Source organism: Salvia splendens, chromosome 1 (genome assembly GCF_004379255.2).
Source record: "Salvia splendens isolate huo1 chromosome 1, SspV2, whole genome shotgun sequence".
NCBI lineage: Eukaryota > Viridiplantae > Streptophyta > Magnoliopsida > Lamiales > Lamiaceae > Salvia > Salvia splendens.
The window spans coordinates 31,025,708-31,040,067 of record NC_056032.1 but is presented as its reverse complement, the minus strand read 5'-3'; the positions used below and the strand labels follow the sequence as shown (position 1 = coordinate 31,040,067).

General features: G+C 34.4%; 2 protein-coding genes across 2 annotated transcripts; one reads left to right on the top strand and one right to left on the bottom strand.

Annotated features, from left to right (window-relative positions):
* The first annotated feature begins 2,570 nt into the window (after window positions 1-2,570).
* On the top strand, window positions 2,571-6,112 carry LOC121746930 (acyl-coenzyme A oxidase 4, peroxisomal-like). Its single transcript, XM_042140892.1, has 13 exons — window positions 2,571-2,730; window positions 2,907-3,011; window positions 3,233-3,339; window positions 3,473-3,550; window positions 3,642-3,765; window positions 3,855-3,928; window positions 4,011-4,070; window positions 4,296-4,405; window positions 4,664-4,823; window positions 5,024-5,100; window positions 5,214-5,385; window positions 5,468-5,560; window positions 5,702-6,112. The coding sequence occupies exons 1-13, from the start codon at window positions 2,703-2,705 to the stop codon at window positions 5,831-5,833; spliced, it is 1,320 nt and encodes a 439-aa protein (XP_041996826.1). The 5' UTR covers window positions 2,571-2,702; the 3' UTR covers window positions 5,834-6,112.
* A 90-nt stretch (window positions 6,113-6,202) lies between these two features.
* LOC121746939 (phosphoinositide phosphatase SAC8-like) lies at window positions 6,203-14,355 on the bottom strand. Its single transcript, XM_042140903.1, has 20 exons — window positions 14,030-14,355; window positions 13,458-13,535; window positions 12,849-12,976; window positions 12,672-12,763; window positions 12,521-12,578; window positions 12,193-12,249; window positions 11,887-11,920; window positions 11,673-11,753; window positions 11,483-11,589; window positions 10,641-10,727; window positions 10,460-10,537; window positions 9,808-9,872; window positions 8,075-8,173; window positions 7,856-7,962; window positions 7,595-7,708; window positions 7,426-7,498; window positions 7,231-7,324; window positions 6,733-6,819; window positions 6,532-6,598; window positions 6,203-6,457 (listed from the first exon to the last, which is right to left on the bottom strand). Exons 1-20 carry the CDS (start codon window positions 14,190-14,192, stop codon window positions 6,330-6,332), a joined length of 1,797 nt encoding a protein of 598 aa, XP_041996837.1. The 5' UTR covers window positions 14,193-14,355; the 3' UTR covers window positions 6,203-6,329.
* Window positions 14,356-14,360: the final 5 nt, after the last annotated feature.

Sequence of the window (14,360 nt, the reverse complement as noted above, 5' to 3'; positions counted from 1 at the left end):
GCGGTTTTTTTTAACAATGTAATTTTTTTAATAATTATGTATTTTTTTAATTAAGTATGTTTTTTAAATAAAGTGGTTTCATTTTCCCCGTATTTGTGTCGAAATTTTAATTCCCTAAATTGTTTAATTTGTGAATTTTTATTATGGGAAGTCCGTCGGGATGTCCTTGGGGATGTCTGCCACTGTGCAGTGAGATGTCCGTGTGACGTGGCATCCGCAGTGGGATGTCCGTATGACGTGGCAGAAGGTGCTTTTGGGATGTCCGCCGGGACATCCGCACCACTGCTAATGCTCTTACTTTATTTTGTTACTTTAATTACTATCAATTTAATACATAAAAAGCAATGTATACAAGTGAAACCATTATTCAACTAACTTTCTTCCACTTACTTTTCTTAATAGTATTTCTTAAAATCTGTGCCGGAAAGAAATGACACTCCTATTCGCGGACTGAATGAGTAGTTGAATTAGTGTTGTTGATAGATTGTGAGAGCCATTTCCTAAGATTAACAATTATCTATTTTTAGGAAATTGACTAAAAATAAAAGAATTTCTATTTTTAGAAAACTTATTGTACCAGAATAACCAAAATACTCTTAGTAAATATGGGCGTTTTTTTAAATTACCATTTTCCATTCGATCCTATATTATTATTGTTAAAATTAACATCATTTAATTTTTTCTTTTTCAAAATATCATTTTCTTAATTGTGAAGCATCTCAATTCAATACTCCCTCGTCCCACAAGAAATTCTTTTCTATTTAATGAGGTGGGATCATTTCTTCATTAGCAATACTTTAATTACTTTTTATCTCTATCTATCTTTTAGTTATCAATTTTGTATTAAAACACGTACAGAATCCAAAATGCATATTCTTTGGAGACAGAAGGAGTAATATATAACTAAGTTATATCGAACACTGGAGATATCATCACGGAGGGTTGTGGTACTTGATTTTCTCCTCCATTTCTTTCTAGTTCTCTTCTTATCCAATTTTTTTGAAGAAATGGAGAAGAATTTCATCACTTTTTTACATCAACGTTGCGATTTGGAAGAATTTATTCATTTATTTTCTTCCAATTTTTTTGTGGGGGTGGGTGGATGTCTGCTGGGATTGGGGACTGAATTACTAACTGTAACAAATGAGAAACCATTCAGAAGATCACAAAAAACCTAGACCGTTCATCCGCATAGTTGAGTTTCATTTGCTATTGAATTCATTTTATTTACGCCGTGTATCATTATATAATACCACTAATAAAATATAAAACTCAATCTACACTAATATTATTATTTATACTATCTTTTATTTCTTTTACTTTATTAATCACACATTAAGATTTATATCAAATTAAATATTTATATATTTTAAGAATGGAGGAAGTATTAAATCAAAATTATGGACATTTATTGATATTTTTAAACTTAAAAGACTTTGATACCCATCCAAATTAGGTACTAGAAAAAATTCTCTCAATTAAAATATAAGGAAAATGTCTGTCAGTTTCAAAAATCATATTTTAAGGTCACTTGACAATGAAAGGCCAAAAGTGTCGTGCCAATTTGATCTATCTTAAAGCATGTCAAAGGAAACGGATATATTTATCTCTTTTTCCTAAAATTTCATGCTCTATTGAAAAGGCTTGAAGAGGTATTATATTTTTGTTAATTTTAAAAAGATATTTTTATCTTTTCTTGATAAAAAAATAAAAAAGTTATTTATTTTTGTTTTTATAATTTACTTTCTTTTATTAAAGTTTATTATTTTTAAGAAAGTATAATTATAGCTTGGAAAAGATAAATAATAAATATAGTACTTTATTAATTTATTTATTTTCCTAGTTGTAGACATGGGGTAATTACATTTTACATACAAAATGTTTCATTAGTGTTACAAAATAGTACAAAAAGTTATAAATTTACATAAACCATACAAAAAGTTTTATTAATGTTTTAAGTTAATACATTCCATTAAAAAGTTTAAACACGTTAGTTTTGTTAACTATCCTATTTAATTTATTAGCAGAATAATAGGAGTACAAGAATTAATGAGTTAAATGCAATTTATAAGTCTGAAGAGTATTAGTCCGTATCAGTTTAGTGAACAAATTTGTTCCCACAATTCCACTACTCCAAAAATGAATATGGAGCACATTTCTGTGGTTTACATTTGAAATGATTAACCCATAAAAATCTAACTAATTTGTCTAGTGTTTTTGCTGGACTCTGAATATTACTATACCTTTTATGATTTGCAACTTTCGATTAGTATTTTTATTTAAAAATAATGTCTAATGATTATCGTCGTGAGAACTGAGTTTATTTGACTTTTTGATGGAAAGTTTGGGAATAATTTTTTTGGCCAAACTTTTTTGCTTACTTTGGTTCTTCAATGAAAATTTTCAGTTCCCCCGTATTTTTTTTCTTATATATTTCTCATTCTTTTGGTTAACAAAACTAACGGTGTTTAAACTTTTTAACCGAATGTATTTACTTAAAACATTAATGAAATGATTTAAGTAACATTATAACTTTTTATACTATTTTGAAACGCTAATGAAACATTTTGCACGTAAAATTTAATTATCCTGTAGTAGATGTTCCAAGCCTACAGAATCTACTATTTATATCGATTCTTTTTCATTTCGCTTGCTTATCCAATTTCGCTTCATTCATCTGCAATTGTGAGAAATCCGTCGCCATGAAAGTTCCAGCTGCCAGAGCTCAAGGTTTTTCACTCACACAAACACGCGCATATATTATTTTAGTTTTTTTTCTTCTGTTTTCCTTTGCCATTTATGTTACGTTACTGTATCATCGTGATCCGATTTATTGTTAATCAATTTATTTACCAAGGTAATCGATTTAGATGTAACATCGAAAAATGGTTGAATTGGTTGTGCAGAAGATATGAACAAAGAGGCGAAGAGCGCGTATTTTGATTTGCCAGCGTTGGATGTTTCCGTCTCATTTCCTCAAGCAACTCCAGCTTCGGCCTTTCCTCCCAGCGGTAAGTTGAAAGATTGCTGCTATTTTATTGAAGGATTAAAGCGATCTGCGTGGATTTCAGTTGCGAAACACTATTAGTGAATTGGAATTTAAACTCGTGTGCTTCTGATATTTTTGCACATTTGATTCCATTTGAGCTTCACTTTTTTTCCTTATTTTTTTGTGAAAATCATGCTTTGTACTGGTGCTGATTTTGCTATATCTGAATTGTTGAGTTTACAGTTTCGGATTATTATCAATTTGATGATCTATTGACTGCCGAGGAGCAAGCTGTGAGGAAGAGAGTGCGAGAGTGCATGGAGAAAGAAGTTGCTCCGATAATGGCAAAGGTGTTCTTATTTTGTAACCAAATTGTTTGTACACTTTCTGATTATTCGTATATATATGTTTGTTATTAGCCAGATGTGTTAAATTAGTGCGAGAGAGAGGCTCTAGCTTATTGTATACTGTTGTGTCTTTCAGTATTGGGAGAAGGCAGAATTTCCATTTGAAGTGGTTCCGAAGCTTGGTGCGCTGCGTGTAGCCGGTGGCAGTATCAAGGTATTTCGTTTGGAACTTTTCTGTGCTTTTACATTCCGAAAGATGGCTATGGAGATGGAGCCAGTTTGGAATCTAACTGCATACTGTATAGGGCTATGGTTGTCCCAACCTCTCCATAACTGCGAATGCCATTGCTACAGCAGAACTGGCAAGAGTTGATGCTAGCTGTTCGACGTTCGTATTGGTGCATTCCTCCTTGGCAATGCTGACAATTGGTAACCTTGCTACTGCTTGTTGATTTTGGTCTTGTTTCCTTGATGGTGATCGGACTTATTTTTGTTATTTGTTTTCCTTGTAATGATAGGACTTTGTGGATCAGAAGCACAAAAGCAGAAATATCTACCATCCCTTGCAGAACTGAAGACAATAGCGTGCTGGGTGAGAAGCATTTGCAATGCATATTCTCTTTTCTTGATATGTCCGCAAATTGGTAGCTAACTTTGTTGTTGATTGGTGCTAGGGGCTAACTGAACCTGATTATGGTAGTGATGCAAGTGCTCTGAGAACAACTGCAAGAAAGGTTTGGAGTATAAATTTTTACTCTTTATTCCTTTCTCATTACTTTATACTGTGTTTATATATAAATGATCTTGTAGGGACAGAATTTCAGAAAATGAGGTTTTAATTAAGAAAACCATGATTCCTCAAACGTGACATCTCATATTATGTCTATATTAGTTTGCATCAATGTGTTTGCTTGTGTTGACCACTATTGTAGATACTTACTTTGGATTCAAATAATCAGGTCGAGGGTGGTTGGATACTTGATGGCCAAAAGCGGTGGATAGGGAATAGTACTTTTGCAGATATTTTAGTTATCTTTGCTAGAAACACTGCTACGAATCAGATTAATGGGTAAGTAAAAAAACTGAATGTTTCTCTTTCTGCATAAGCAAGTTTTACTATGCTACTAACACATTATACAGTCTCTCTAAATCTCTCTCTCTCTCCCTCATTCAGCCCTTGTGATTTATTAAGGAGATCTACATTTTCATGGTCTGTATTGATCACTTTTTTTTTCTCCTTGTGATAACATTGTTTCTATGATGCTGATCATGATCCAAATTCTAGCACATGTATCAACATTATTTACCTGATCTGAATTTGCTATAGATTCATCGTGAAGAAGGATGCTCCGGGTTTACAAGCGACCAAAATAGAAAACAAAATTGGCCTAAGAATTGTACAAAACGGTGATATTTTACTGGAAAAAGTTTTTGTACCTGATGAAGACAGGCTTTCCGGAGTTAATTCATTTCAAGATACAAGCAAGGTACAATATCCTAGAACATGTCTTGGCTAGTTTCTTCTGTTGCCTGAATCAATAGCACATGATATTCATAATGATACTTGAAGAAATTTTCTGGCTCTGTATCTTTATCATCTACCTTCTGCTTCGAAAGGGTAACACAACCTTGTTCAAATAATTGGATTTCTTTACATTGCTAATGATTGAACATTACCTGGAAGTAGGTGCTTGCTGTTTCTCGTGTCATGGTTGCTTGGCAGCCAATTGGCATATCGATGGGTGTGTATGACATTTGTCACAGGTAAATAACTAACTTATTTTTTATTTTATGCTACTACCTCACCTGTGCAGTGCACGACCCATTGTATTTCCTTAATCCCTTTCTTGAACTTTATGAGCTTGATTATATGAAAGGTACCTGAAGGAGAGGAAGCAATTTGGTGCTCCATTGGCAGCTTTCCAGATCAACCAACAGAAATTAGTTCGCATGTTAAGTAATATTCAAGCAATGTTTCTCGTTGGTTGGAGGCTGTGCAAGCTGTACGAGAGTGGTAAAATGACTCCTGGTCAAGCTAGCATGGGCAAGGTAAAATATTGCTATTGCACTTGGTTAATCAAGAAACATGGAGAATAGCACATTTCGGTTCTAACTGAAACTTTCCATTCAGTCATGGATTTCCTTGAAGGCAAGAGAAACTGTTTCTCTTGGGCGGGAATTACTTGGTGGCAATGGGATTTTAACCGATTTTCTTGTTGCAAAGGTACGGTATCATGTAACCTTTAGATCTGTATCCAAAGAGCGAATTTTCATCTTAGTATATTTGTTAGAGTAACGATCTTGCATTGTTTAAGAGATGCACCAACTCTTTCCCTTGTTTGTTACCATGTGATTTTTTTGTCAGGCGTTCTGCGATTTGGAGCCCATATATACATATGAAGGCACTTACGACATCAACACCCTTGTAACGGGCAGAGAGATCACAGGAATCGCCAGTTTCAGGCCAGCAGCATCGAGCAACCGGAGTCGTCTGTGATACTGTGGCTCCACGAGTTTGACTGGGTTTTGTTAAGTTGCTTGGCTTCTGCGTCCCAAGACGGGTGGTTGGAATTAGCATATGTGCGCCAATTAAAAGAGAAACTCGACTAGCTACAAATTTGTTACAGTTGAACCTTTTATATTACAAGTATTATTGATTAGTACTCCAATAAGAGTGGCATCGCCATCTCTGTAATTTCAAGCAATTTCATGTATGGGATGTGAATATTCCAATCTCCAGTGGTTTCTATTAATGTTATTTTAGCAAATTCAGGTATATGATGAAACCAAGCTTAGATTATGCAATCAATGTTGCATGATGTGAAGATCTCCATACTCGTGCGCTTTATAAAACTATGCTCACCAATAACAAAGTGAAGTAAATTTATACATTGCGAAATAATTGAGTTTCACAGTTCATCACAGCCTCTTCTATTCTTAGTTTTATTAGACAAATTTCGAAAAACTTGTCTTGGCTAGTGTACAAGTGTCGCCTAAAACAGACCACACAAGCGAGGCCTCGAACATATTTGCCTCCCATTGGCCTTAACAACAGCCATCAATCCAGCAGTTAGCCCAGCGCAGACCACAGAAGATAGATACTGCTGTGCATTTCGACCTGCTGCAGTGCAGTAAATAAACACCAGACGATGTTAGTGACCGGTTAGCACTTGCTTGAGATAAATGTAACGATACCTTGATTTAATGTGATTGACGTCACAGCCAAGCCTCCAATTACTAAAGCAGATGCAATGGGAAGGTACTGAAAATATACAGTTCACGAGTTAGAAAGTGAGCTAGTTTATTGTTAACACAGAGTGAGTGAATGGATATTTGAGATTCCAATTGTGAAGCCTGAAAACGAATGTGATGATTATGCAAAAGATTATATCTTACTGAGAGGGTATCAATTGCTTTAGGCTGGAGCGGAGAGGGTCTAATTCTGCTCACGGTATAGTGACCACAGATAAGATCGATAGCATCCTGCGGGCGAGGTATAGATATCAGGACCGATAGGGTTATTTCTAAAAATATAGCCTCAACTTAGACTATCTTCAACCATTTACACCAAACTCAAACTCAAACTCATCTATATACAAATACTCATATGTATATAGGGTTATTCATAAAATATCTGTCATTGTTATTTATTTATATTTTTTATTCCAACTCAGCTTTTTCGGTGATACATGTCAACCACAGTTTGCCAGTGTTTTAGGCCATATTTGTAATTATTGTAAATTCAGGCTAAAAAGTCACCATAGGTTCGAAAATCATGCTATTTTTTAAACAACCCAAGAAAAAATAATGTAAAATTGCAAAAAAAAAAAAGAAACACGGGGAAGATGAAAGATAAACGAGTATGAACAATAGAACTAGTACTAGATAATTTACCTGCCGAACCCCATCTTGAAAATTATTTAAGTAATATCTTGACAGGGCACTTATCCCATCTTTAATAATACCAGACAATGTCTGTTTTCCATACCTGTGACAAAATGCATCCAAAACATCTAGACTTTGTCAATTTCTATTTATCATATGACAATAATCCAGAGATTTAGTAATTTTCCCAAGTTCTATGGTTACCTTACCAGGTCCCGCTTTAAAGCATGAGTTCCAGAGTACTCTAGGCTTATCTCATCCCCGTGCTCTACCCATACTGCCACCGTGCCATGAATAGCATGGTAAAAAGATTAGTACTTTAGAGTCTATCAAAAGTAACATTGTAAAAGAATTAATCATATTTGATACATACAGGTCTTAAAAACTTCAAAATCTTCACTGAACATTGAAATGCTTTCAGTTGAAGAAATGGCACCAATTCTCTGTAGCTGTGAATTCAAAGATTTTTGTGCAAGGTAGCTATGCACTTGAAACATCAATTTATTAATATGTAAGAATTCATGATTTAAAAAAAACAGTAAAACAATAATTAATATATTTTTTACTATTGATAAGGAAAAGGTCCTGTGCAGGGATTGCTAGTTATCGAATGGAGGAAAATGAATATGTAGGCCTCCAACCTGTGTTACATTTGTCCTATCAAGGCAATCAATGCAGTTCGACCTAACCACTCCCTCCTGTTCTGCTAGAATCTTTCCTTCAGAATCTAAAAGGAAGTATCTGTTCAGCTAGAATAGTAAATATTAAAAGGGCATTACCAATATCCACCATAGTATCATTCACAAAAACATTTCAGAAATAAGAAACTTGAAATGCAAAGTCCAAATATTACCCTTGCTTCTCAAAGTCTTCAGAAATTTTGTCGTACAGAAGTTGGATATTATCAAAGTTTCCATGGCCACATGACTGGTGGAAGTCAAATGAGACATACCTAGAGCAACAACATATAAACATGTTATATTTTCCCACATTAAAAACATGGAGGAAAACAGAAGGGGGAAGTACAAAGAATTCAAACAGATCGCTGTACTGTATATGGTTAATACATACTCCCTCCGTCCCAGAATAGGAGTCCTATTTAGTTATGGCACGTATATTAAGAAATGTAAAGAAAAGTGGGTTGAATAAGTTAATGGAATATGAGTCCCACTTATATATATATTAGTTTTATAACAATATGTAAGGGGAATAAGTTGGTGGAATGTACGGCCTACTTACCATTTAAGGCAAAAGTGAAATAGGACTCTTATTGTGGGACGGACCGAAATGGCAAAACAAGACTCTTATTATGGGACGGAGGGAGTAGTTGGAAAGAAAACATAGTTCAACACAACATATTTTAATTTATGAGTCATCTATAATCTAGGCACAGAAATTTTGGAGCAGTCAGTGGATCAATTATGCTCTTTCAGTAAAAAAAAAAGATAAAAGGACAAGCATTTCATTTCCTTAAGTTCTAGTATAAGAATTTAGAATTTTCAAAAACTATAAAGTGTGATTATGATAAAGATCATCCCCTATGCCCTGCAAGAGCCTTTAGATTTTTATTAATTATTATTTGTTAGTTACTTAGTTGTGTATTGTCTCAAGGAGTCTAGTGGTTATCTATCAGAGTTAGAGTTGGTTTAGGGTTAGGAGGTTTATTTAAGTATGAGTCCTGAGTACTTATTATAAACAGTTCCTCAATGGAAAAGCTATGTGTCTTGGAAAAGGTAGCATAGAACTGTAGATACTTAGGGCCTCGTAGGAGGATCTATCTCTGTTGTCTTTTATTTTGTTTTATATTTTTGTTCGCTGTTTTTGTTCTTCCATTTCTTCTTCAGCAGGCTTTTTGTTCATTCTCTCCTCATATTTCATTAATCCACTGCTGGTGAACGTGGATGATGAGGATCACTCCTTATCCTTTGCAAGAGTCTTTATATTTTATTGGTCATTATTTGTATGTTGTTTATTGTGAGTGTAGTGGTTTATGTTACATAGTTATATTTAAAGTACCAGTCTTTAGTACTCCCTCCGTCCCCAAAGAATATGCACTTTGGGTTCGGGACGGGTTTTAATGCATAATTGGTAAAGTAAGAGAGAGGTTGAGAGAAAAAGTAATTAAAGTATTGTTAGTGGAGAATGAGTCCCACCTCATTAGAAAGAAAAGAGTTACCAAAATTGGAAAGTGCATATTCTTGTGGGACGGACGAAAAAGGAAGAGTGCATATTCTTATGGGACGGAGGGAGTAGTTTTTATAAAGAGCTACTCACTGGAAGAGCTATGTGTTTTGGAAAAAGTAGTATAGGGCGGTAGTTTCCGTAGGGCCTTGTAAGCGGATTTATCTCTGTTCTCTTTTATTCAGTTTTATCTCTGTTCTCTTTTGTTCCCTGTTTTTGTTCTTTAGTTTCTCCTCCAGCAGGCTGTTTCGTTCTTTCTCTGCTCATATTTCATTCATCCATCGCTTTAACTCTCAGATTATGCTCTGACTGGGACTTCATGTTGCTATCTTAGGCAATTTTATTCCTAATATGCGAAACAGAAGTATATATCATAGTTTTACAGAACCAATATAAATAACGCACCTCACATTTGGATGTTTTTGCATTTCTTCTTCATAAGCTGTACTTAACATACCTTCATCTCCATGCTAAAGACAGAAAGAAACAGAGTACCCAGTCAAATTTGTACGAGACTATTAATAGGCATTAAAAAAAACACATTACATAGTGGAATTTGAGATAATTGAACAGGTGCAAATCTTAGACAATCAGTAGATGTGTCATTCTTTTTGTAATGTACTCCCATCGTCCGACTGAAGATGACCCACTTTCCTTTTTGGTTTGTCCCAACCAAGCTCATTACTAAAAATGGAAACACCTTTCCCACTCTACTTTATTCCCTCTCTCTTACTTTACTCTCTCCACTTAACACACAAAATAAAACTGCATAAAATCACGTGCCACCCAAGGAAGGGGTCATCTTCCTTGGGACGGATGGAGTCAGTGTTTAGAGGAAACCAACAGAGTTAAAATCATATATACAAAAGCAAAGATGAATTAATAAACAGAGACAGTTTTGACTACCATGAATGCAAAATTGACTAAGAAGAAAATGACCAAATTATCACCACCTTTGGACAAAATATTAGAGAATACAGTATAAACAACTAAAACCGGACTCATTCAACAGCATATTGCTTGGAAACTCTAGGGGTATTGACCAAGAATATCTAACCTTATCTGTCAAGTCAACCACAATACACCCTCCATAACATTTCAATAGATCATTGAAATGCCGTTCGGCAACCATAGACTGGTACAAGCAGATATAATAGGGTTAGCAATGAATAAAAGAGTAGATACAGAAAAAAACATTACTCTGAAACAGGAAGTTAATTAGAAGGATATATACGTACTGTATTTTCATGATTAATTAGTTGAAGATGTGGTTTGTAGCTCAAATCAACAATTTGCTCCCATAGAAGTGGAATTGAGCCCCTAACCTAAAAAACAGGGTTTTTATTATGAGTTTTCCTCCCTGCGGTTAGAGCATCCAAAAGAAAAGGGCATCCACTCCAGATCTTCAATATACAGTCATTCTAATACATACTCCCTCCGTCCCATAGAAATAGGCCATATTTCCTTTTTCGTCCGTCCCATAGAAATAGTCCATACCCATTTATGGTAACCTTTTTTTCCTTCTCTTTTACTTTATCATTTATGGGCCCACCATCCACTACACAATTTCAACTATTTTTTCTCCTTCTCTCTTACTTTACCAATTACACATTAAAACCCGTGCCAAACCCAAATGGACTATTTCTATGAGACGGAGGGAGTATTTATTAATGGACTTGAAAAAACCGTGATAAGTAAACATGAAAATCCACAGTTTTGATTAAAGTGAAAAGGATATATAAATAAAAGTTCACAAAGTTCAACTTCTTATATGGCTTCCCTACTTCACATTAACTTAATTGTTAAGCATAAAGAAGCTTGTAAAACAGGTATCTATTCCAGTTTAGATATATCAAAAGTTCTAGCTCAAGGTGCTTAAGCAGGGGTATTTCAAGAAAAAAGAAGCAAGATGTGAAGGTAGAAAACTGTTTTCATCCCTACTGTTGCATGCGATTGATATCTATTATTCCTTACTATCTGCTTTAATTAAGAAAGGGATCAATCGGATCAAATAAGGCGAGGTTCCAGATATTTACAACAATCTATCTCCTACAGGAGGATGAAGATAACTGAAGTAAACCTGCAGAAAAGAAGATATACGATCTTTGAATTCCAGCAGCTGCTCGGTTTCTATAAAATTAGCAGCATCCCCTTCTAAATTGGCTCCTCGTCTCCACATTCTTGTTCCTAAATCAAGATGTGCAATAAGTTGAATTTTAAAGGATCCAAAATTTATTTTATGTAATAAAAGACAACCCATGTTTTGTTACCTAAGCGCCTCGTACACCTTCGTGAAACTATTTTAATAATAGCAGGAGAATCTTTTAGCTTCAGTTCTCCAGTCTGAAAGCGTTATCCTTAGTCAAGTAAAACATAATCCTTTTTTTTATTATTAGATGCTTGATATGAAAAACAGAACATAAAAATTACATTTATGTATGTGCAAGTGGGGGGGGGGGGGGTCAGAGACCGAGGTAAGGATATTTCCTTGTAATAAAGGGATGATGAATTCATCAAGCTGCACGATTAAAGCACACCATTAAAATAAGATATACCACAACAGACTCATGAGTAATGAGCACAACAGAACCCTCAATCTAAAACCAAACTTCATTCCTACAGACTTTCTATCTAAAAAACATTCCATCGGTGAGGAAAGAATAAGAAACAACTATGGAGGTTTAAATTTATAAAAAAAAAAGAAAAGAAAATAAAACGAAACCATCCAACATAGAACTTGTAGCATGTTCTTTATCCAGCATAGTGGAAGGCAATATATATATATCTAACCTTATTCTCAATAAGCTCCTCTAATAAATTCCGATTCCAAACAAATCGTGGGTCACCCTGCAATCCACCAGAATTCAGTTTCACGAAAAATGCATTTTAAAAACCTCAAGGAAAAGAAAAAGGTTGAGCAAAATTCCAATGTGAGGCACAATCAATGTAGTGGACGAGCTAAACATATTTATCAATTTAGTATCTAGATTTGTAAAAGAAGAGAAACAATATTTTCCAAGTAAATGATGTACAATTGATATGTTAATCTATTCTCTACAATGTACCAAATATGAATCATAAGCAAGCCAATTAAAAACTTGGAGTAAAACCAAGATACCTGCTTCCAAATTGGCTTACTCTCCCATCCTTTTGCCAACTTGCATCTTCTCTGCAAGCTGGTAAATGTATCAGCTATTTTTAAGACGAATCAATAAAAACTGGTTTTCATGTAAACACAAGCATAGGAGAAAGTTATACAGAAAACGTACTTCAGTGTTATATCAGTTCTATAAGAATAATACAAGCCAGGAGTTGATTCAATTGTCTTCAATAGAGTCATAAAGTAATCTTCATCCCTTTTCTGTAAATAGATGGACTTGTTACTTATCTAGTCAAACTGTCAGGAACTTTGAAACATTAACTAAATGAAGAATGCAAAAGTATACTTCTTGATTAGTTAAGTTTCTTGAAGCTTCATTGCAGGATATAAACTTCATTGATGTAACCAGGAAAACAGGAAAACCAAGATAATTTCCAACTTCCTTCCTAGAAGTTATAACCATCACATATGTACCTACAAAAAGATAGTCTGTCAGTTTGGCCAGTATGGTAGACAGAACAGCAACATGTTAGATAAGCATATGATCAGATGAATTAAATCTATGCATTAATTGTCCCTTTCAATGCACATTCCAATGTGATTGTATATCATGTTTCCATTGGAGTCAATCTAGTCAGTGTAATGAAGGAGCTGTACCCAGATAGCATATGGTGCAATTTATTTTGAAGGATTAAGTACTTTGTAGAATTGTCAACTTACTATGTATATAGTTCAAGTCTAATCCCTCTTTCACATCCTTTCTATAACATAAAACATAAGAAGCTGAACATTCTAGCTCTGGAAATTGATGAACATTTTCACAAATGCAGTACTAGTGACCACACAAAACAGTTCGAATAACTAATTGCCAGACATATTCTTCGCTGTAAAGAGCTGATGCTTATTCATAATAATGGTGGTAGAACACAGTTCTATGACTAGTTAAAAATAGCACCTGCAAGCAACCTAATTGTTCCAGCGACGCCATATACAGTCGAGACTTTAGGACTTCCAGAAGGACCCTCACCTATATCTGAAAATTAACACCACGCAACAATAGATTGAGAATCAGAAATTTCAGCAGTGACGTTGTTTTACGCAGAGAGAAAAAAAGGGAAATAATCGAGAAAAGGGAAAAGAATATCATCCAAAATAATTATTTCTTTTATAGTATTGCATAACAAATTTCTATTCCTGCACAATTGGCTCCTCCTCCTCATGAACACCATTAACATTTAGTAGTAAACTACTCTATAATATCACTAGAATAACTACTTTTTGTGCCACAATGACATTATAAATTGAAACTTCAAAACAAAATTGGCATAGTCGCTAATTGGTAGCTCATACAGAAGTTCCTTGAAATCAAAATCTCCAATCTGCCCCTTTACGTAGTAAAAACACAAAGACATTAACTATTTCCAAAGAAATTCTTCTCAAAGAAATAAACATGACGATCTCCGATAATTGACAATCAAACCAAAAATTATATACATACTATCAACGAATAATTAGCACCATACTGACCGTTGTCAAGCTTGTCGATATTTCCATCAAATCGGTTAATACAGAAGCCTTGATCCGGCGATTCAACAGATTTAAACACTAATTTATCGGCGAACTCCTCTAATTCCAATTCGCTCCACAGCTTGAAACTACCATATGAATTCGATTCGATTTCCGCCTCCATTACCTCCTTTTTCTGAAACTTCTTTTTATTTTTTGTGAGAAAAGTTTGGATTCGGAAATGTTTAGAAGAGACTGAATCGAGTCAACGATCCAATTGGTGCGAGGAATTTTGAAAGAAAGTTAGTTAAAACTGACGAATTAATCAATTTTAAGATGATTAAGCATTCTT

Excerpts from the sequence above, each read along its gene's own strand:
- LOC121746930 (XM_042140892.1), top strand. The coding sequence starts at position 2,703 with ATGAAAGTTCCAGCTGCCAGAGCTCAAG. Across the intron at positions 3,340-3,472 it reads TTGCTCCGATAATGGCAAAG|TATTGGGAGAAGGCAGAATT; the intron begins GTGTTCTTATTT and ends TGTGTCTTTCAG. Across the intron at positions 3,929-4,010 it reads TGAAGACAATAGCGTGCTGG|GGGCTAACTGAACCTGATTA; the intron begins GTGAGAAGCATT and ends GATTGGTGCTAG.
- LOC121746939 (XM_042140903.1), bottom strand. The coding sequence starts at position 14,192 with ATGGAGGCGGAAATCGAATCGAATTCATATGGTAGTTTCAAGCTGTGG. Across the intron at positions 6,820-7,230 it reads TTCAAGATGGGGTTCGGCAG|GATGCTATCGATCTTATCTG; the intron begins GTAAATTATCTA and ends CCTCGCCCGCAG. Across the intron at positions 6,599-6,732 it reads AAGCAATTGATACCCTCTCA|TACCTTCCCATTGCATCTGC; the intron begins GTAAGATATAAT and ends GTATATTTTCAG.